This window comes from Panthera pardus, unplaced genomic scaffold (assembly GCF_024362965.1).
Source record: "Panthera pardus isolate Hobbes unplaced genomic scaffold, ASM2436296v1 HiC_scaffold_24, whole genome shotgun sequence".
Classification (NCBI taxonomy): Eukaryota; Metazoa; Chordata; class Mammalia; order Carnivora; family Felidae; genus Panthera; species Panthera pardus.
This window is the reverse complement of record NW_026526810.1, coordinates 12,524,686-12,545,205: the sequence shown is the minus strand read 5'-3', so window position 1 is coordinate 12,545,205 and position 20,520 is coordinate 12,524,686. Positions and strand designations below refer to the sequence as shown.

The 20,520-nt window shown below is 38.8% G+C and overlaps 1 protein-coding gene across 1 annotated transcript in view; it reads left to right on the top strand.

Moving 5' to 3' along the window:
• Positions 1-19,557, top strand: part of TARS3 (threonyl-tRNA synthetase 3) — a 63,115-nt gene extending 43,558 nt beyond the window's left edge. Inside the window, exons 13-19 of the mRNA XM_019460075.2 lie at positions 5,763-5,900; positions 9,380-9,457; positions 9,542-9,642; positions 12,157-12,261; positions 16,327-16,399; positions 17,376-17,490; positions 18,752-19,557. Of these exons, the coding sequence (XP_019315620.1) occupies positions 5,763-5,900; positions 9,380-9,457; positions 9,542-9,642; positions 12,157-12,261; positions 16,327-16,399; positions 17,376-17,490; positions 18,752-18,900 (759 nt within the window). The 3' untranslated portion in view covers positions 18,901-19,557. The remainder of the gene's footprint in view (positions 1-5,762; positions 5,901-9,379; positions 9,458-9,541; positions 9,643-12,156; positions 12,262-16,326; positions 16,400-17,375; positions 17,491-18,751) is intronic.
• Positions 19,558-20,520: the final 963 nt, after the last annotated feature.

Here is a 20,520-nt window from a genome sequence, read left to right as displayed (position 1 = left end):
AATAAGATCTTTGGTCTTGTCTCTGAAGTGTCCTTCAGATCTAACATTTTGTGATCCTCTAATTTGGGTAACAGATCAGTAATCTCTAGTCATGAAATGTATTATTTTTTTCTTTAAAGTTTCCTCCAGTTTTATTAACTTAAATACACTAAGTGAAATATTTTAAGGGATTTGGTAGAATTTTGTGGTTTTTTGTTTGTTTTTCAACATTGTGTAGAAGTGAGAGTTTACTTTTTCAGGTTTTCAGGTCACTTCAAATAAAAATTGTCATGAAAAAGGCCACTATCAAATGATTTGACCTAATTGACATTCATAGAACACTTCAACCAATAACAGCAGAGTATACATTCTTTGAAAGTGCACACAAATTACCAAGATAGACCATATTCTGGGACTTAATAAATTCTCAACAAATTTAAAGGGATTCAATTCACACAAAATATGTTCTCTGGTCACGGGAGAATTAAAGTAGACATCAGTAACAGAGAGCTATCTGGAAAATCCTCAAATATTTAGAAAGTAAATAACACACTTCTAAATAATACATGGATCAAAGAAGAGATCAAAGAGGAAATTAGAAAGTATTATATATCAAATGAAATGAAATACAATACATCAAAATTTATGGGATGCCATTAAAATGATACTTGGAGGGACATTTGTAGCACTAAATGTCTATATCAGAAATGTGTATATCAATGACATCAGCTTCCACTTAATAAACTAAAAAAAAAAAAAAAATCCCAAATTACATCAGAAGTAAATATTAGAAAATAACACAGAAATCAGTGAAGTATAAAAAAAGAAAAACAATGAAAATATCAGTAAAAACCAAAGTCTATTTCTCAGAGAAGATCAATAAAATTTATAAACTTTTAGACTGATCAGAAGAAAAAGAGAAGGTACAAATTAAAAATACTAGAAATGAGAGACATGGCATTATTTCAGGTTCTATAGATAGTAAAAGAATACCAAGTCAATATTATGAACAATTTTATACCAGTAAATTTGACAACTTAGATAAAATGGACAAATTTCCTTGAAAGACAAACTACCAAACTTCATTCAAGAAGTAGATAATCTGACTAGCCCTGTGTCTATTAAAGAAGTTGAATTGGAACTGAACAGCCTTTGCACAAAGAAAACTTCAAGCCATTATGGAATCACTGGTGAATTCTACCAAGCACTGGAAGAAAAAATAATACCTATTCTTCACATTCTTGCTGGACGTTAACAAAGACCTCCCACATACCTTATAGTATCAGTGGAGTATCATGTGGGCATAGACTTCCACCCTCATCTGGCAGTAACAAGGTGCCTCCCTGCTTGAGTGGTGTCAGGGAAGGTCTATTGGAAAGATAGGACTTTTACTACCACCCCACAGTAATGAGGCCACAAACTCAATGTGGTCAGTAATGGCCACAGTAACAAGATACTCCTCCCTGATAAGGTGTTATCAGAGGAAACCTAGTGGAGTACCAGAAATCCTACTGTCACCAGCAGTCATGGCCCCCCAGTGGGAAACCTAGACCATCTATTCCCACTTTGCAGTAACCAGGAAGTATTTCATCCTCTAGTTGGAGTGAAGTCTGTGGAAGCCAGCTAAAACAGAAGGTTTAAATAAAATTAAAGGTCTTATACTGCCCAAACTTTAAATTTTATAAATCAAAAGTCAAACATCATGCCAAGAACTAGGAAAATCTCAACTTAATGAAAATGGACAATCTATGAACACTGATGTGGAGATGACGAGGATATTAGCATTATCTCACTAAAATATCTCATTTAAAGGAGCCATCATAAGAATGCCTTAGCAAGCAATTACAGACACACTTGAAACAAATGAAAAAAAAAGTTTCAAAAAAGAAATAGAAAATCTCAGGAAAGAAATAAGAGATCTAAAGAAGAACCAAATGGAAATCTTAGAAGTGAAAAATATAATAACTGAAATAAAATAGTAGATGGATTCATGAGCAGAATAGAGGGGACAGAGAAAAAAAAATCCGTGAACTTGAAGACAATCATGGAAATTACCTAGTTTGAACAACAAAGAGAAGAGGCTGAAATAAAAATGAACAAAATTTCAGAGACTGGTGGAACTAAAACAAAATGCCTAATATTTATGTTACCAGAGTTCTGGAAGAAGAGGGGAATAAGGATGTAGGTGAAATGTACTCAAAGACATAATGGCTGAAACTTCCAACTTTGGCAAAAGACATAAGCCTACAGATTCAGGAAGCTGAGAAAACTCCCAAAAGGATAAACCCAAAGAAATCCACACCAGGGCACATCATAGCCAAATTTCTGAAAACTAATGATAAAGAAAATGTTTGAAAGCAATGGGAGAGAGATCAACATTATCTTTAAGAAAAATTTTTTTTGCACAAGAGGAAATTTTTTATCAAAAACCATGGATGTTAGAAGGAAGTGAACAACACTTTTTAAATGCTGAAAGAACTGTCAACCCAGAATTCTGTATCCATAAAAAATATCCTTCAGAAATGAAGGGGAAATCAAAACCTACCTTAAAATAATGGCTCCAGGAAGTACTCTAAGAAAGATAAATATATTTCCCTTTGCCTTTTGAGGTTTCTAAATTATGCTTGATGGTTGAAGCAAAGATTATAACACTGTCTGATATGGTTCTCAGCATATATATGAAGAAACATCTAAGAAAATTATACTATAAATGGAGTAAAGGGATGTAAGATTTCTGTACTTGAAGTGATAAAATAATGACATCAGTAAACTGTTATGTAATATCTAGAGAAACCACTGGGGGAAAAATATACACAGATAGATATATGCTAAAAATAGATAAATAAAAATGGAATTCTAAAAAATACTAAATTAGATGATAGAAAGGCATGAAAAAGAAAAGAAAAATGAATAATAAGACAGTACAAGAAGGAAACAATATAAACAACAAAAAAAACAAACTTAAGTCCTAACATATTATATTAAATGTAGATGGTTAAAATAATCTATTAAAATGGAAATATAATTTCAAAATTTGTGGGGCACAGCAAAAGCAGTACTAAAAAGTTAATAGCATTAAATACATGTATTATAAAAGAAGAAAAGTCTCAAATCAATATCTAGACTCCCACTGCAAGACCTAGAAAAAAGGAAGGGCAAAATAAACCCAAAATATAAGAAGGAAGAAATCAATAAAGACAAGAGCAGAAATCAATGAAATTGAAAACAGAAAAACAATGGAAAAATTAATGAGTTAAAAACTTTTTTTTAAAAGATTAACAAAATTGGCAAACTTCCTTCAAGACAAAGAGAGAAAAAAACTGGGAAGACAGAAATTACCAGCATCAGGAATCAATAGGGGATATCACTAAAGACCTTGAAGACATCAAAAGCATAATAAATGAATGTAATAAACTACTCTACATAAATCAGCTCGACAACATAGTTCAAATGAGCTTACTGCTTAAAAAGTACCAACTACCATAAAATCACCTGATAGAAATAGATCATTTGAAAAGCTTTGTCACTATTAAAGAAATTGAATTTATAATTTTAAAACTTCCCCAAAAGAAATCTCTAGGCTCAGATTTTTTCACTGAATGCTATTGAACATTTAAAGAAGAATTAGTACCAATTCTGTATACTCTGTTCTGAAATAGAAGAGAAAATACTTCCTGGTTAATTTTATGAAGCTACTTTTAACCAATACCAAAACCAGACAAAACTACAGACCAGTATCCCACATGGATACAGATGTAAAAGCCCTTAACATAATATTAGCAAATAGAATTCAACAATATATAAAAATAATTCCACATCATGAGCAGTTGAGGTTTAGCCTCCAGGGATGTGAGGCTGATTCAGTGTCACAACACCTGTCAGTGTAATCCACCATATGACAGGCCTATTCATAGGAATGTAAAATGGTACAGTCACTTTCAAAAACAGTTCACTAGTTTCTTAAAAAGTTAAATGCACACCTCCTGTATGACCCAACCATCTCACTCCTTTTTTTTTTCCCCAAGAGAAAAAGAAAGCACACATCCCTACAAAGACTTGAGCACAAACATTTATTGTAGCTTTATCTGAAATAGCCACAATATAGGAATAACCCTAATGCCCAATAACAGGTGGAAATAAAAAGAAACTGTGGTACAATGGAAAACTACTAAACAAGAAGGAATGATGTAGGGGCACCTGGGTGACTCAGTCAGTTAAGCATCTGGCTCTTGATTTTGGCTCAGGTCATTGTCTCATTGTTCCTGAGATTCAGCCCTGCATTGGGCTCTGTGCTGACAACAGAGCCTGCTTGGGATATTCCCTCCCTCTCTCTCTCTGTCTCTCTCAAAATAAATCAATAAACTTAAAAAAAAAAAAAAAGGAATGATTTATTGATACTTATAACACAAGTGTATCTATCTCCAAATAATTATTCTGAGTGAAAAAAAGCCAGACAAAAATAGAGCATCTACTGCATGATTCCATGGATAAAACATCTGAAAAATTCAAACTGATCCATAGTGACAAAACGCAGATCCTTGCCTGTCTCCTCTCTCCTAAATGTGTCTGGTTTTGGGGGCAGCTATCCCGTTTGCATTTAAATGTGCCCTCCTTTCCCCACACCCTCACAGCCCCTAGCTCTGATCTCACCACACTCTCTGGGGCCTCAGTTACTTCGTAGGCTCAGCTAGCTGCCAGTTTCACCTGCATCTCAGCTGTCCCTCTGGAGCTCCAGATCTCAATCTGACAGGGCCTGGTAGACATGTCTCCCTGGCCATCACAAGCATCCTCACATTTGCCATGTGTAAAATCAGTCCCCGCTTTTGCCTTCACACCACTGCCTCACCCTTCCCTGGTCACTCATTCAGCGGATGCACCAACGTCCTGTCCACTGCCCAGGCCAGGAATCCAGGTGCCCTTTACTTTTTACTCCTCATGTCCAATTAACCATAAGCCCTATTGATAGCTCTCCCTAAATGTATTGTTAATTCCTGAATAATTTTGTTCATCCATTGCTGAATTTCCAGCACTTGGCACAAATTCCTTGCATTCCAGCTGCTTCTCTTTGGTTCAAACTACCATCATCTCCCTCCTAAATGACCCTGCCAGCTTCCCAATGTGCCTGGCTTCTAGTCTTGCCAGTCCACTTCCCATGAAAGGAACTGATGGGATTGTGTGTGTCTCTTGCTGAAGAACCCTTCATTGGTTTCCCATTGCTCTCAGGGTAAAAAGTGCAGACACTACCCTGACTTTGAAGATCCTTAATTTTCTCTGGTCCCTGTCTGCCCCTAGACTGATCACCTACCAACTTCCCTTCTGTGCCGCTCTTCCGTCTCATACACAACGTGGTCCCACAGCAGCTTCCTGGAGCTGCCCTGCCCTAGCCTGCCCCTCTCTCCTGTAGGCCCTCATTCTTAGCATTTCCTCTGCTCCAGAAGCTCCTCCCCTCGCTTTCCATGGAGAACTCTTACTTATCCTGTTGTCGCAGCAGCTTGGCTATCACTCCTTCTGTACAGCCACTCTTCCCCCTTTTGTGTGGCATTGCTCATGGTGAGGTAGCCTTGTCTGGACTGGGAGCTGCTGGTTGCCTGGTCACGCCTGGAGTGTGGTGGACATTTCTTGAGTATTTGAGTAAGGAATGGATGAACAACCAAAACAGTGTCATTAGCTGTGTAGTAAAAACATTCCTTATTTCTATCTGACATGGAGAATTCTTTTAAATGCCAGAAATTGATTTGATTTGGTGTTAACTAGTTAGAACATGTCATTTGCTCTCATTTCAGATTGAAGAAGAAATAAAGGGGTGTTTGCAGTTTTTGCAATCTGTTTACTCAACATTTGGCTTCTCCTTTGAATTAAATTTGTCAACAAGGCCTGAAAACTTCCTAGGAGAAGTAGAGATATGGGATGAAGCTGAAAAGGTAGGGAGAGACAAAGTGCGCCCCTTCATTTACGTGAGCATAGAAACCACCCGAGTTTCTGCAGGTACCCTGCATGAGGAGGTGACAGTGCTTTGCAACAGAAATGTTTAAATTGGAAGTTACAGGATATGAAGATTGTCCAGTTTTCTTTGTAACAGTGATAATAACAATACCTCACGTTTGCTTCAAACACTTTTTATTTGTGCTCTTTCAATGTCAGTCACTAATACCAGTTTCCCGTGTTTTTAAAGGAATCCTCTGCTTTGCAGGCACTCTTGGTGTGTGTGCAGCTTATTTTAAGCTATTGCTTGTTGGTCCATCTTAGTGTGACTCATAGATGTAGATGCACACACCCAATGCTTGAATCCCCTGCAAAGTCACAGCCTCTAGTGCCGTCCTCTGTCGAGAGGCACCCAGAGACTCACATATCACATCTCAGCTTTGGAAAACAAAGATTAAGGAGCTCACCATGCTGCTTATTTTTTCTCACCAAACTTGAAAGGGCTATAGTGTATCTCCTGTGTCAGATTTTACTAGAAATGAATATGGTATTATGGCCAGACACCCCAGGAATGCCTAATCCCTGACCAGCCTTTTGGTCCACCTCTTCATGGAATACTCATAAATGCTTATCACACAAATCTTTAAGGAATAAGAATCAGAGGAGCACTGTATGATAGTGTAACAATTAGTTTTCTATTAGGCACTGAGGCAGGCAGAGACTGGGTAGAAGCATTTTAGGCATGAGATCTGATTAGACCCTTCTTCTCCCCACTGCCCCATGCCCATCCTAAATAGACGTTTTTCCATGTCTTTGGCATGGAGGAAGAAAGTCAAATTAGACACCCTGCCCCAGGATGCTGACTCAGTTTACCTGCCTAGCCACATGGAAGTAGGAAGAGGAAATGAGGCCACAAAGCTTGGCTCTGGACCCTTTTTTGCCTAGTTTCAGAGGTTAGCTCCATGAGTAAATTATAGAAATCTTGAAGCATTAAGGTCTGTGAAATGGTGATGATGATTATGATGATGATGATGATAATGGTGATAATACCTACTTCATAAGGTTATGATGGGCTTAAGTGAAATAATTTATATGAGAAGTTTGTCATAGTGCCAGCCACATGTAGGTGTTCAGTAAATGTTAGATGTTCGTTTTATTAATAGTGGTAGTATCATCATCATCATCACTCCATTCATGGAGTGCAGGGGGCTAAAAGGTGGATGGACCAGGTGTGGGCCTGGCACAGGGAGAATGGGTGGGCAGTTCCACCATTGTTTTGCTCTTTTAGCTGACTGATTGTTCCCTTAGGAGATGAGAATCCTTCCACTCTGGGGGAATTTCTCTCATGATGTCTACCCCTGATCTGGGAATCAGTGAGATGAATATATACTTATATATATATTCATATATATATTTGTCTTCAGAAGTCTCTAAAATGCTTTGAAAGAGACATTAGTTAAGTCAGCCCCAAGGCCAAATTGTTCCTGGGTCAGCAATTCACCATTACCTTATTTTCTGTCTCAGATTGTGTGTAGTTATGGAACCCAGCAAAGATCACTAGGGAGCTATACAGCATGACCATCAGATGAAAGCTTGCCCAAATAACCAAAATGTCAGGAGCAAAAAATATCCTAGATTTAAATGATGTGAGTCCTGCTTCCTATTAAGTTTCATCAAGAAATCTGTGACCTAAAGGAAATCAACTTTTTCTTGTGGAAATTAAAATCCAAAAGAAATGGGAATTGAATGTTCTATCTCCAAATTTTTAATTTAACCTAAATTCAGCTGTAGAGTTCCCACTCAGATAAGTCTGAAGGGAGTCTGGGCTGATGCTTCAGCAGACCTGGTCTGGCCTCTGCTACTGGAACTTATGTAAATCTACAAGCTCCGGGGAGCTAGAACCACTCCAGATCTCTCCTGCATCCCACTTTTCCAGAGTTTCCAGGGTCATTAAGATCCTTAAGAACATTACAAGCCCACATCACAGTTCCAAACAAATCAGTATGTGCAGAGCCCAGCACCATACCACAGTGTATCGGGAGCCAGAGACTTGGTTTACCTGGAAAAGGAGAATAGAGAGCCATCAAGAGAGAGAAGGAGATCTTGATTTTTCCTCTGCCAGGGTGCAGTCAGTGTCCACATATGTGAATTACAATGGTTCAGTCTCCTCTCAGACAGACACTCCCTCCCATACCTTGCATAAACAGAAAGCTTTCTTAGCCTTGGCTATTCCTGTCAGGCCTTATGATTACTGTGTCCTCAGAGGCTCACCGAGGATCAGTGCCACCTGCTTTATGCTCTTCCCCAAAACCTGGCCTTTCTTTCTCCTCCCTGGGAGCTCCCTAACTTCTCCCCATCACTTAGTTGCCTGCTGTAGCAGGGCCTCATTTTTTCTGGGAGGATATTCCAGTGTCTGTTCTCCTTTCAGAAACAGAGTAAGGCTGAGGCTGGCTTGCCAGCCTGTGAAGTGCGTCTGTGGTGGTATCCCTCTCCAGTCCAAAGTAGAATGCAAGCTGCTGTGGTAGGATCAGGCCCTTGAGGGAGCCTCCTGGGATCTCAGCCAAGACCAGCTCCTGATGCACTCTGACTGAGATCCTGGGGAAGCCTGCTGGGACCCCAGGAGTCAGCTTTGTTGATTACTCTGGCTTTAGCCCCCCAGCATCACCACTGCTTTGACTTCTCTCAGCAGCATTTTACTCCCAGATGTTACCCCCTTCATGGGCACCAATATCTCAAGGTGTTGACAGGACTTTGGGTAGTGGTTTGGTGGTATGCTGGGCAGGGACTTAGGAATGCACAGGTGCTTCTCAAGGAGGCTGGCATAGGGAATATCCAGAAGACCCAAAGACACTTTTATTAATACTTACATGTATACCCAATCACCCATAAGTACTGAGGGTCTTCACTACAAGCTACAGTGAAAGAACATATGTGTCAGGCTGAAGATCCAAGTGGGCCTCCTGCTCCCACCCCTGCATAAATCATAAAGGATGCCTGTCCCCAGCCACACATATGGAGGTAGAAGAAAAGCAAGACACCAGTGGAAGGCCCTTTCCTTTGGCCTTTTTATCCACCTAAACACAGAGCGGATGAAGGAGAAAGATTAAAGCTTTCATGCCTTTTAATGTGTGGAGGACTCACCTACAAAGAGCTGGGAAGTGTGTGGGCGGGGTGGGCTGCACTGGCAGGAGGGTGAAGTAATCCCTCCCTAAACACTTGCCTGGAATAACTTAGTACATTATCTTTTAATTTTCCCAGTTACAGTGTGTATAAGAGCAAGTACCAACTTAATCGTCTTTATGTAGTCCTTGCTCAGTAGTTTATTGGATATAAAACATGCCCAATAAATATATGTTGAGCTAAAATAGAATATAATTAAAATTTGCAATAACTTACTTTTTTGAGCTATGTGGCCAAAAAAAATGTACAATGAAATGGAAGTTTTAAATGTTCTCTTCTTTAAAAAAAAAAAAAATAGCAACTACAAAACAGCTTGGTGGAATTTGGAAAACCATGGAAGATGAACCCTGGAGATGGAGCATTTTATGGCCCTAAAGTAAGTAGACTCTATGCCTCAAAAAGAGTAAAATTTAAAGGAAAAGTAAAAGCTGTCTTTAAGTAAACACCATTTAATTTACAGATTGATATAAAAATCAAGGATGCTATTGGCAGATACCATCAATGTGCTACAATTCAGCTGGACTTCCAACTACCAATGAGATTTAATCTTACATATGTTAGGTGAGTAATTGAATATGATAAATAATGTAGTACTAATATGCTAATTATTTGTCATTTGAATATTAGCAATATAAAAATAAACATTAATATACAGGCTAGTGAATGTCTAGTAGTATATCTGCAATATACTCATTTTTTAAAATTATTTTTTAAGTTTTAAAGTCCAGTTAATTAACATAAATGTAATATTAACTTCAGGTGTACAATATGGTGATTCAACACTTCCATACACCTGGTGCTCGTCACAAGTGCCCTCAATCCCCCTCACCTATTTAACCCATCCACACTCTTCCTTCTGGTAACCATCAGTTTGTTCTCTATAGTTGAGAGTATGTTTCTTGATTTGCCTCTCTCTCTTTCCCCCACCTTTGTTCATTTGTTTTGTTTTTTAAATTCTGCATATGAGTGAAATCATATGGCATTTGTCTTTCTCTGACTGACTTATTTTGCTTAGCATAATACTCTCCAGCTCCATCCACGTCATTGCAAATGGCAAGATTTCATTCTTTTTTATGGATGAATAATATTCTATTGTGTGATTTTTTTTTTTCTTTATCCATTCATTGATTGATGGACACTTGGGCTGTTTCCATAATTTGGCTATTGTAGGTAATGCTGCTGTAAATGTCAGGTTGCATGTATCCCTTTGAATTAGTATTTTTGTCTTTTTGGGGTAAATACCTAGTAGTCTGATTGCTGGATTGTAGAGTAGTTCTATTTTTACCTTTTTGAAGAAACTCCATACTGTTTGCCAGAGTGGCTGTACTAGTTTTCATTCCCACCAACAGTACAAGAGGGTTCCCTTTTCTCCACATCACCAACACCAATTGTTTCCTGTGTTATTGATTTTACCCATTCTGACAGGTGTGAGGTGATATCTCATTGTAGTTTTGATTTGCATTTCCCTGATGGTAAGTGATGTTGAGCATCTTTTTATGTATCTGTTTGCCATCTGGATGTCTTCTTTTGGAAAAATGCCCATTCATGTCTTCTGCCCATTTTTAAACTGGATTATTTGGGGAGTTTTTTGTGTTGAGTTTTAGAAGTTCTTTATATATTTTGGGTACTAACCCTTTATTGGATATGTCATTTACAAATATCTTCTCTCATTCTGTAGGTTGTCTTGTAGTTTTGTTGATTGTTTCTTTCACTGTGTAGAAGCTTTTTATTTTGATGTTGTCCCAATACTTTATTTTTGCTTTCATTTCCCTTGCCACAGGAGACCTATCTAGTAAAAAGTCTAATACCAATGTCACAGAAGTTACTGACTGTGTTCCCTTCTAGGATTTTTATGGTTTCAGGTCTCACATTTAGGTTTTTAATCTGTTTTGAATTTATTTTTGTGTATAGTGTAAGAAAGCAGTCCAGTTTCACTCTTTTGCATGTAGCTGTCCAGTTTTCCCAATACCATTTGTTGAAAAGACTGTCTTTTTCCCATTGGATGTTATTTCCAGCTTTGTTGAAAATTAATTGACCATATAATTGTGGGTTCATTTCTGGGTTTTCTGTTATGTTCTGTTAATCTGTGTGTCTATTTTTGTGCCAGTACCATACTGTTTTGAATATTACAGTTTTGTGATAAAACTTAAAGTCTGGAACTGTGATGCCACCGGCTTTGCTTTTCTTTTTCAAGATTGCATTGGCTATTCAGGGTCTTTTGTGGTTCCATACAATTTTAGGATTGTTTTTCTAGCTCTGTGAAAAATCCTGTTGGCATTTTGACAGAGAGTGCATTAAATTTGCAGACTGCTTTGGAAGAACAGTATTTGTTCTTCCAATCCATGATCGTGGAATGTCTTTGCATTTCTTTGTGTCTTCTTCAGTTTCTTTCATCAGTATTTTATAGTTTTAAGAGTACAGGTCTTTCACCTCTTTGGTTAAGTTTATTCTTAGGTATCTTATTGTTTTTGATGCAATTGTAAATGGGGCTGATACCTTAATTTCTCTTTCTGCTGCTTCATTATTGATGTATAGAAATGCAACAGATATCTGTACATTGATTTTGTATCCTGTGACTTTACTAAATATATTATCAGTTTTTACTATTAATATTATCAGTTCTAGCAGGTTTTTGGTGGTGTCTTTCAGGTCTATATATAATATGTCAACTGTAGAAATCCATTTTCCTTATTTCTTCAGTGTCTTTGACAACTGTTCAATATAGTACTGGTGGAGTAAGCCATGGTTCAAAATCAAGTTAATTTTTAAAAATTATGATTTGCAAGATTGCTTGTAAACTGATATCAGCCAGTAGTTTAGAATAAAAATAATAAGTTGACTTATAATGGAAATAGTGATCTATTATAATTTTGCTTTTTCCTACATAATGTACTTCATTTCCCTTTGGTTTGTATTATTATTTCTAATAAGTGGCACATTATAGGCTTAAAGATGATTTATGAGGAAATCGTTGTTTTACCTAGTTCAGGAAAATAACTTTTAAATATAAGATAAGAAGATAAAGTTATTACTGAATCTTAAGAAAATACATAAATGTATAATTTTCATTTTTAGTAAGGATGGAGATGATAAGAAGAACCCTGTGATCATTCATCGAGCCATTTTGGGATCAGTGGAAAGAATGATAGCCATTCTCTCAGAAAACTATGGGGGGAAATGGTAAGTGATATGGAGAAAAAAGCTATATGTCTATTATTCTTTTTTTAAAAAGTTTATTTATTTTGCGAGAGGCAGAGATTGTGAGGGGGTAGGAGCAGAGAGAGAGGAAGAGAGAATCCCAAGCAGGCTCCGCACTGCCAGCACAGAGCCTGAGACACAGGGCTCGAAGTCACAAAACCGTGAGATCATGACCTGAACTGAAACCAAGAGTCAGACACTTAACCGACTGAGCTACTCAGGCGCCTTTTATTCTTAAATATCATGTCTAACAAGATAAGATTACTATGAAAAAAATGGTGGCTCCTGCCTTATAATTAGCAAGTATCCAAACAGCAAATAATCAATTCTTATTGAATCTTCCAGATCAGGAAACCAAAACAAAGAAAACAAAGGCACAATGACTTAAAACTGCATCATTTGCCTTTTTGGGAACTCGGTACAATTAAAGAGTTATCTTTATCAATTCCAAGCCCTTCAAAGATCTAGTTGCATCTGGACACTGAGAGTACCACCTCTTGCTGTACGACCATCCCTCCTTCAGTCCATGTTGTTTACCTAATGGGGGCGCCCAGTCAACGTTAGAAGAAAAACATTTAAACCTGGTTCACAAATGGCTCTGAACAATACTTTGGCACAAACCTAATAAGGCCAGACAGCTACTGTAGCACGGTGCCACTTAGGGATGACATGTGGAAGGGAAATGCCCTCAAGTGCAGGAATTTGAGTGGTACATCTCTTAGTCCTCTTCCTCTGGAAGGAAAAATGGCCAGAGGTATAGGTTTCCACTGATGCATGGGCTCTGGTTACTGCTCTGGCCACAAGCTCAGAGACTTAGAAGTAATTGGATTGGAAAATAGATGACAAGTAGATTTAGGGGAGAGGAATGTGGATATTTGCTCAGAATAGGCCATGAAGTTGGTGGTGCCCAGTCCAAACCTGAGGAGTTTAATATTCAAATATAGGAGGACCCATTCTGTGGTTACCATCAGCTTCCATCTTCCCCTAGTGACCACTCAGTGGTTCATGAATGAAGCGGCCACTAGGGGATGTGGGTTCAACAACACGAGCCTCACCAAGTTCCGTCTGGCTATGCCTCTTCCGAGGATTCAATCTGCCATCAGTAGTGATCAATCCTGATCGCCGGTATGGAACCATAACCCAGGGGAAAAGTCAGCTTTCTGGATCCTTTTCATCATGCAAGGACCAGTGACTTCTCCTTGCTGGCAAAGATACCAACTCTGGATTTTGTTTAGCTCTTCTTTCCTGCCATACCTCTGACAACAGCACCATATAAATACTTACTGAGCCTTGACTGTCAGAAACACAATAATCCTTCTGACCATGGAAGTAATTTTTTAGCAAAAGAAGTAAGTCACTGAGCTGAATTGTGGGATTCGCTACTAGGGAATTGCCATATCAGCAGTCAAGGCACCAGCTGGCAGACGACATGTCTTGTGATGGCATGTCCTATGGCATGTGGAAATGCTACAGCCCAGCAACCACATGGGACATCTTTGCCTCCCATCTATGTTTAAGAAATTAGGGGCACCTGGGTGGATCAGTCAGTTAAGCATATGACTTCAGCTCAGGTTATGGTCTCACAATTCATGAGTTCAAGCCCCACATCCAGCTCTCTACTCTCAGTGCAGAGCCCACTTCGGATCCTCGGTCCCCTTCTATCTGCACCTCCTCCACGCTCTCTCTCTCTCTCTCTCTCTCTCAAAAATAAATAAACTTAAAAAAAAAAAAGAAATTGAGATCTGCTGTTAGTGCTTAGTTCTATTTTAGTCCTGTTCTGCTGTCGCTGGGCACAGTCCCTGCAGCTCCCACCATTGACACTGGGCCCTGGATGCTACTGCTGGCGTCACTGCCTCAGGTCCCTCCCAAAGCTCCATGTCTCTGCATCACCCTTGCCAGAACTGATTCCCTATAGTACCTCCCTCCATGTGCCACTCTGTCCCAAATCAACATGCCATGCCTGCACATGCCAGGTCACAGGCCTGGACTCTAACATGTCTAGGGAAGCTGGGAAAGCAAATTTCTGAGCAGGCAATACAAGGTGGGAAATTCTCCAAGCAGAGGGCTCATCCAAAGGTCCTGGGAAGCCAGAGTCTGTATATATCCCTGAGGTTTTATTTGTGACCTTAGAGAAATGTACTCAGGTATCATGGGGTGTCCAAGCTGTTGAAGTTACAGATAAGCCAAAAACATAGATGTGAGTATGTACGCTACCTAAGTATGAGTTAACATGTCGATATTTCTTTCCAGTTGATTGTTTTAAATAGTTTTAATGTAGGTGGGAGATGGTGGTGTCTTGCTCTCAAGTAGTGGTGGTGAAAAGAACTAGTGGAATCAGGAGATGGTGCCATGCACTCAGTGTGCTGTCCTGCATTGCCCAGACTCAGGGCACAGGCTCTTCAGCTCATCAGTCAAGAGTTCAAGACACGTGCCAGAGTTGCGGTGAAAACCTCCCCAAGATCTCACAATAGCAATGGTTAAAATGTGGCTCCCCTGGGGATGGGGTGGGGACAGAGCTGTCTTTCTGTGTTTTATCATGTGTATTATTATTGCTTTATCATACATGTTACTTTGCTTTTATAATTTAAGAATAAATATATAAATGTGTATGTTCATAAAGTGCCACCAGCTAATAGTCCCCACTGCATTTACTTTCACCTTCAAACAAAATACTGATGAAGAAATATTTCCCACAATAAACAATACTTAGGGGCTCCTGGGTGGCTCAGTCGGTTAAGCATCCGACTTTGGCTCAGGTCATGATCTCGCGGTCCGCGAGTTTGAGCCCTGCATCAGGCTCTGTGCTGACAGCTCAGAGCCTGGAGCCTGTTTTAGATTCTGTGTCTCCCTCTCTTTCTGACCCTCCCCCATTCATGCTGTCTCTCCCTGTCTCAAAAATAAATAAATGTTAAAAAAAAAAAAAACCAACAATACTTATACCCAACTTCCTATATACATATACACACACACACACACACACGTATATATGTGTATATATATGTATATATATGTGTGTGTGTATATATATATGTACACATACACATACACATATATGTATAATATATATATTTTTATTTCACTTTGAGATCATTATAGATTTATAGGTAGTGGTAAGAAGTAATAAGAAAGGTCCAGCATACCCTTTCCCCAGTTTCCCCAATGGTAACATCTTACAAAACTGTACAGTATCATGACCAGGAAATTGACTTTGATGCAGTCCACCAGCCTTATTTAGTTATTTAGGTCTTCCCAGTTTATGTGCATTTCTGTGTATGTGTGTGTTTAGTTCTATAAAATTTTATCAGGGTACCCAGCATCAGTCAAGATATAAGACAATTCTGTTACTTATGAGGATTCCTTGTGCTACCAATTTATTGTTCCATACCTTCTCCCCCACCCCCTTCATCATCCTGTGACAGCCACTCATCTGTTCTCCAAAATCTCCATGATTTTGTCATTCCAAGAATGTTACATAAATGGAATCATACAGTGTGCAAACATGTTGGGTTGGCTTTATTCATGCACTGGAGTTCCCTTGAGATCCATCCAACTTGTTTCAAGTATCAGTGGTTGGTCCCCTTTTATTGCTGGTAGTGTTCCATGGTGTGGAGGCACCCATGTGACCATTCATCCACTGAAAGAAATTTGGAGTGTTTCCAGTTTGGGGCTATTCTAAGCAAAATTGCCATGAACTAATATTAGTGGGAAGGTTTCTGGGTGAACATGTTTCCATTTCTCTTGGGTGAGGGCCTGGGAGTGCAGGCCCTCTAGTGTAACCAGTGGTACAATAAGTGATGGTTAGTCCTTCCTCCCAGCTGCTCCCCTGTTCTTCCCTCCCTGTCCTACCATAATCCCTAGCTTCTCCTCTTGTCTACGCTGTTCCTTTTTAGCTCTCTGTATAGAGGTTTAGTTTACTTCCATATCACTCTACTGAATCTTCTCTCTTGTGAAGTCTTACTTATAAAGAAAATCTTTGGTTATTTTTTAAATCACATAATAGATGATCATCATTAGATTTTGAAAATATATATTTTATATATTTTTCAGGCCTTTCTGGCTATCTCCTCGTCAGGTAATGGTCATCCCTGTGGGGCCAACTTGTGAAAACTATGCACTTCAGGTAAAATCAGAGACAATATAAAGTACATAATAATCTCGGCATGTAGTCTGTGAAGGTTATTGACTTGGAATATTTTTCATACCTTAAAATACTGCATAACTAATACATTACTTTAACCACCCACATTTTCAGTAATTGAAAGTAACATCTGAATCATGTCTGTGTAGCTGGATTAAAACTATTTTATTTCTTAATGTTTTTGAGATTGGGATTTTATTTTTATTTTTGTGTTTTTGAGAGAGACAGAGGGTGAGCACGTGGGGTGGGGGGAGGGGCAGAGGAAGAGAGAATCTTAAGCGGGCTACATGCCCAGCACAGATCCTGACTCGGGGCTCAATCTCATGACCATGAGATCATGATCTGAGCTGAAATCAAGAGTCAGATGCTCAACCAAGCCACCCAGGCACCCCAAGAAATTGGGATTTTAATACATCTCTCATACTTAAATTATTCTTTTCCACATGGCTCTGTTAAGGAAGATACTTATGTTATCTATTGCCACATAAGTTAATTCCAAACCTTAGCAGCCTGAGACAATATTTATTATCTCATAGTTTCTGAGAGTCAGAACCTGGGAGCAGCTTCACTGGGCGATTCTGGCTCAGTGCCCCTCACAAGGATGCCAGTGGTGCTGCCAGCCAGCCAGGGCTGCAGCCTTGTGGCTCAATCACATCATTGTTGGAGGCTTCAGTTCCTCACCACATGGGCTTTTCCAAAGGTTTCCTGAATGTCCTCCCAACATGGCAGCTGGTTTCCCCAGAGGGAGTGATGTTAAAGACGTGGGAGCTGAAGTCTTTTAATCTCCAAAGTGACACACCCTCACTTCTGCCCTTCTCTGTGGTCACATCGAGCAACCTGGTACAAGGTGGAGGAGGTGACGCAAGGTGTGAATGCAAAACGCGAGGATCCCATGGGTCCTCTCGGAGGCTGGCTACCACAAATATTGTAATAATGAAAGTGTTTCATTTTCTTGTAGGTATCCAATGCATTTTTTGAAGAAGGATTCATGGCTGACGTTGACTTAGATCATAGTTGTACACTAAATAAGAAAATACGAAATGCGCAGCTGGCTCAGTATAATTTCATTTTGGGTAACTTAAGTTTAAATTTTATCAAATGCTTGTTTTTTCACTCTAATTCTAAAAAACAATATGGTATAACTATGTGAATATAGTATAACTACATGAGTATGGTATAACTATGTGATTAAGACAATTTGATTGTTACGTATGCACCAAGAACAGTCCATGGTGTTCTTGGTTAGTTGTTAGTATTACTAGCAGTAGTTAATATCGCAAACCAACAACAACAAAAAAACGTGAAAATGATTGCATCAGTAGAATTACGCTCTTTGTGTGTCAGCCATGTGACAGGCCTCAAATATTCTCCTTTGCTTTTCTGATTTATTACAAATCTTTGGGATTAAACTAATGAGTGGGAGAGAGTCCAAATTTAAGATGATCAAAAGAAAAGAATTTAAGTGAAAAAGTGTCCTGAAGGCATATGAGTACTTGGATGAGTATCTAAAATTTTGACTTTAAAATGAGTCAGAAATCAAGAGAAACTGATACCGTATTCCTCCAGGCATGATACTGTTATCTCAAGTTGAAAGATTCTGTAGAAGGTAAAGTAAATACATATAGTGTTGTCCTATCAGCCATTTGTCATTGAAAGTATTTGTGTATTAGGTATTGTGATGTTTCAGTCAGGCTCCTTCTGGTGACAGAACTCTCACAATGACTTAGACAAAGACAGAATTTATTTGGAAGTGTAATGAAGTATCTCATGACATGGAAGGTAGAATTAAATAGCCAAACCATTAGAAGACTAATTGGAGCAAGCTGGTCAACTAAATCTCTTCATTTCTGGCCCCTACTTTGCTCTGGGTCTTTATGTTTTTCTTGAATATCTACTTTATTCCCCTTAACTGGTGACCTATTTCTTCCTTCTACATGACAAGAAACATGCCAGCAGATTCTGGCATCATCCCACTAAGGGGATGAGAGAAATTATTTTTACCTACATTTCTGAAAATTCTGGTTGTCTGGTTGGGCATGGGTCTGGTGCCTCCCCAGATGCCATATGGAGTCAGGGGGTCTGTAAGATCTCCCTGTTCTCATTTGTACCCTAAGACCACAATATATGTTCTTGCAAGTGGACAATAAGGAGAAGGGGTTAGAAGTCATTCCTCTTTGAAGGGTTTACTATCAGACGATGACCTCATGGTCATTAGACTGATAATTAGTGATTAATACTGAAGAAGAACTCAATAAGATGTGTCATGTGACTGTTGACTTAATATTTATTATATCATTTATTTAAAATAGGTTTATTTCCCTTTCTTTTCCACAGTGGTTGGAGAAAAGGAAAAGACGAATAATGCTGTAAATGTTCGAACCAGAGACAACAAAATTCATGGAGAGATTTCTGTAACTTCTGCCATTGATAAATTGAAGACTCTCAAGAAATCACGTACACTAAATGCTGAGGAAGACTTTTGAAATACTTCCTTGTTCTTGCTTCTATGTAACCTTGTTTTGAACCCTAAAAATGCATTTTTCTTAATTATCTTTAGTACTTCTGAGAACTTTTGACCCACTGATGGGCTCAGTGAGAAAGGAGACAATGAATGAGTAGCTGATATTAAAAGTTTAATTCTTTAATATCTCTGAAGCTAGTAAGAGGACAAGTCTGGGAAATTCTTAATTTCCTAAATGCGTTGAAAGACTTAAATGGGAAAATATTATTCATTGAAAGAGGGGAAATACTGGGATATGAAGATTATGAGATATTATTGCTGAGACTGGGTTTTCAAACAATAGGCTTCAAATAAAAATCTGCAAAGCTTTTTAAAATATAAGGGATAATCTTATTTTCTAGTAACTTTACACCTCAGGTATTTTTATGGTTGTCTTACTAAAGTTCACATTGAAACTTTATCTCCAAAATTGGAATCATCACTTAACTAACCAACAACCTTAAAACAAGAAGCTAGTACTAAATACTGGATTACTGACCAAGGACTCTGAACCTCAAATTCAGTGTTGTGGAATCTACTGTTGTTTGCAGTATAGGTTAAGAGTTGCTGTTTGAATGCTTCTAATTGAAAATCGAGCCTTATTCATCTGTAGAAAAAATAAATTCCTATATAGAATGCAGCACACAGTGTTTCCAGTATTTCAGCCATTGGCATATAAGTAAGCAGCTCCCCTAGAGTTAAATTGCTTTTTTGATGAGATGATGTATTACTGATTAACACATTCGGTTAACCTTAAAAATAAAACTGTCGGTTATTTTTTATAAGTTTTTTTTTTAACGTTTATTTATTTTTGAGAGAGAGAGAGAGAGAGAGAGAGAGAGAGAGAGACAGAGTGCAAGCAGTGGGGGGAGGGACAGAGAGAGAGGGAGACACAGAATCCGAAGTGGGCTCCAGGCTCTGAGCTGTCAGCACAGAGCCTGAGGCGGGGCTCGAACTCAACGGAGTGCGAGATCATGACCTGAGCCCAAGTCGGACGCTTAACTGACTGAGTCATCCAGGTGCCCCAAAACTGTCAGCTATTTTATCAGCAGAAATGGATTCTTTCGGGAATAGCAGATAATTATAATTTGGGACATTTTGCTATGGCAAAACCATACACAGGAGAGAGGGCTGTTTTTTTATAGAGCAAAGGTGGGAGGCGGAATTGGGAAGGACTGCTATAATCAAAAAGTCCATTGGAGTAAACTGGGAGCTTCAACTGTAGTGGCTTTTCTTTAGTGAGTTGTGACTGCTTCTCATTGGTGGGGCTGTTGCAGCAAAGAGAAAATCTTCCTCTTGCTGGGGTAGCAAAGTATAGGTTCTTCCTGTTGGGAATGCAAGGTGCCTCTCTTGCAGTTGGGTGTGTAGTCCATTAGGAGTGGTAGGGCATAAGAGCTGGCCCTTCTGGCCTCCTGACTCCATCTTAAATACAGTTCCCTTTAGTCAGTTTCACAATGTAAATGGAGTTTTGCTTTTAACTGAGAGGAATACCTTACTGCTCAGAACAGGATTGAAATAGCTTTATGCCAATAGAGAATTTAGCTACCAATCAAGAAGTATTTATTGGGTGCTTATTTGGCTAGGTGCTGTGCAATTCAAAATA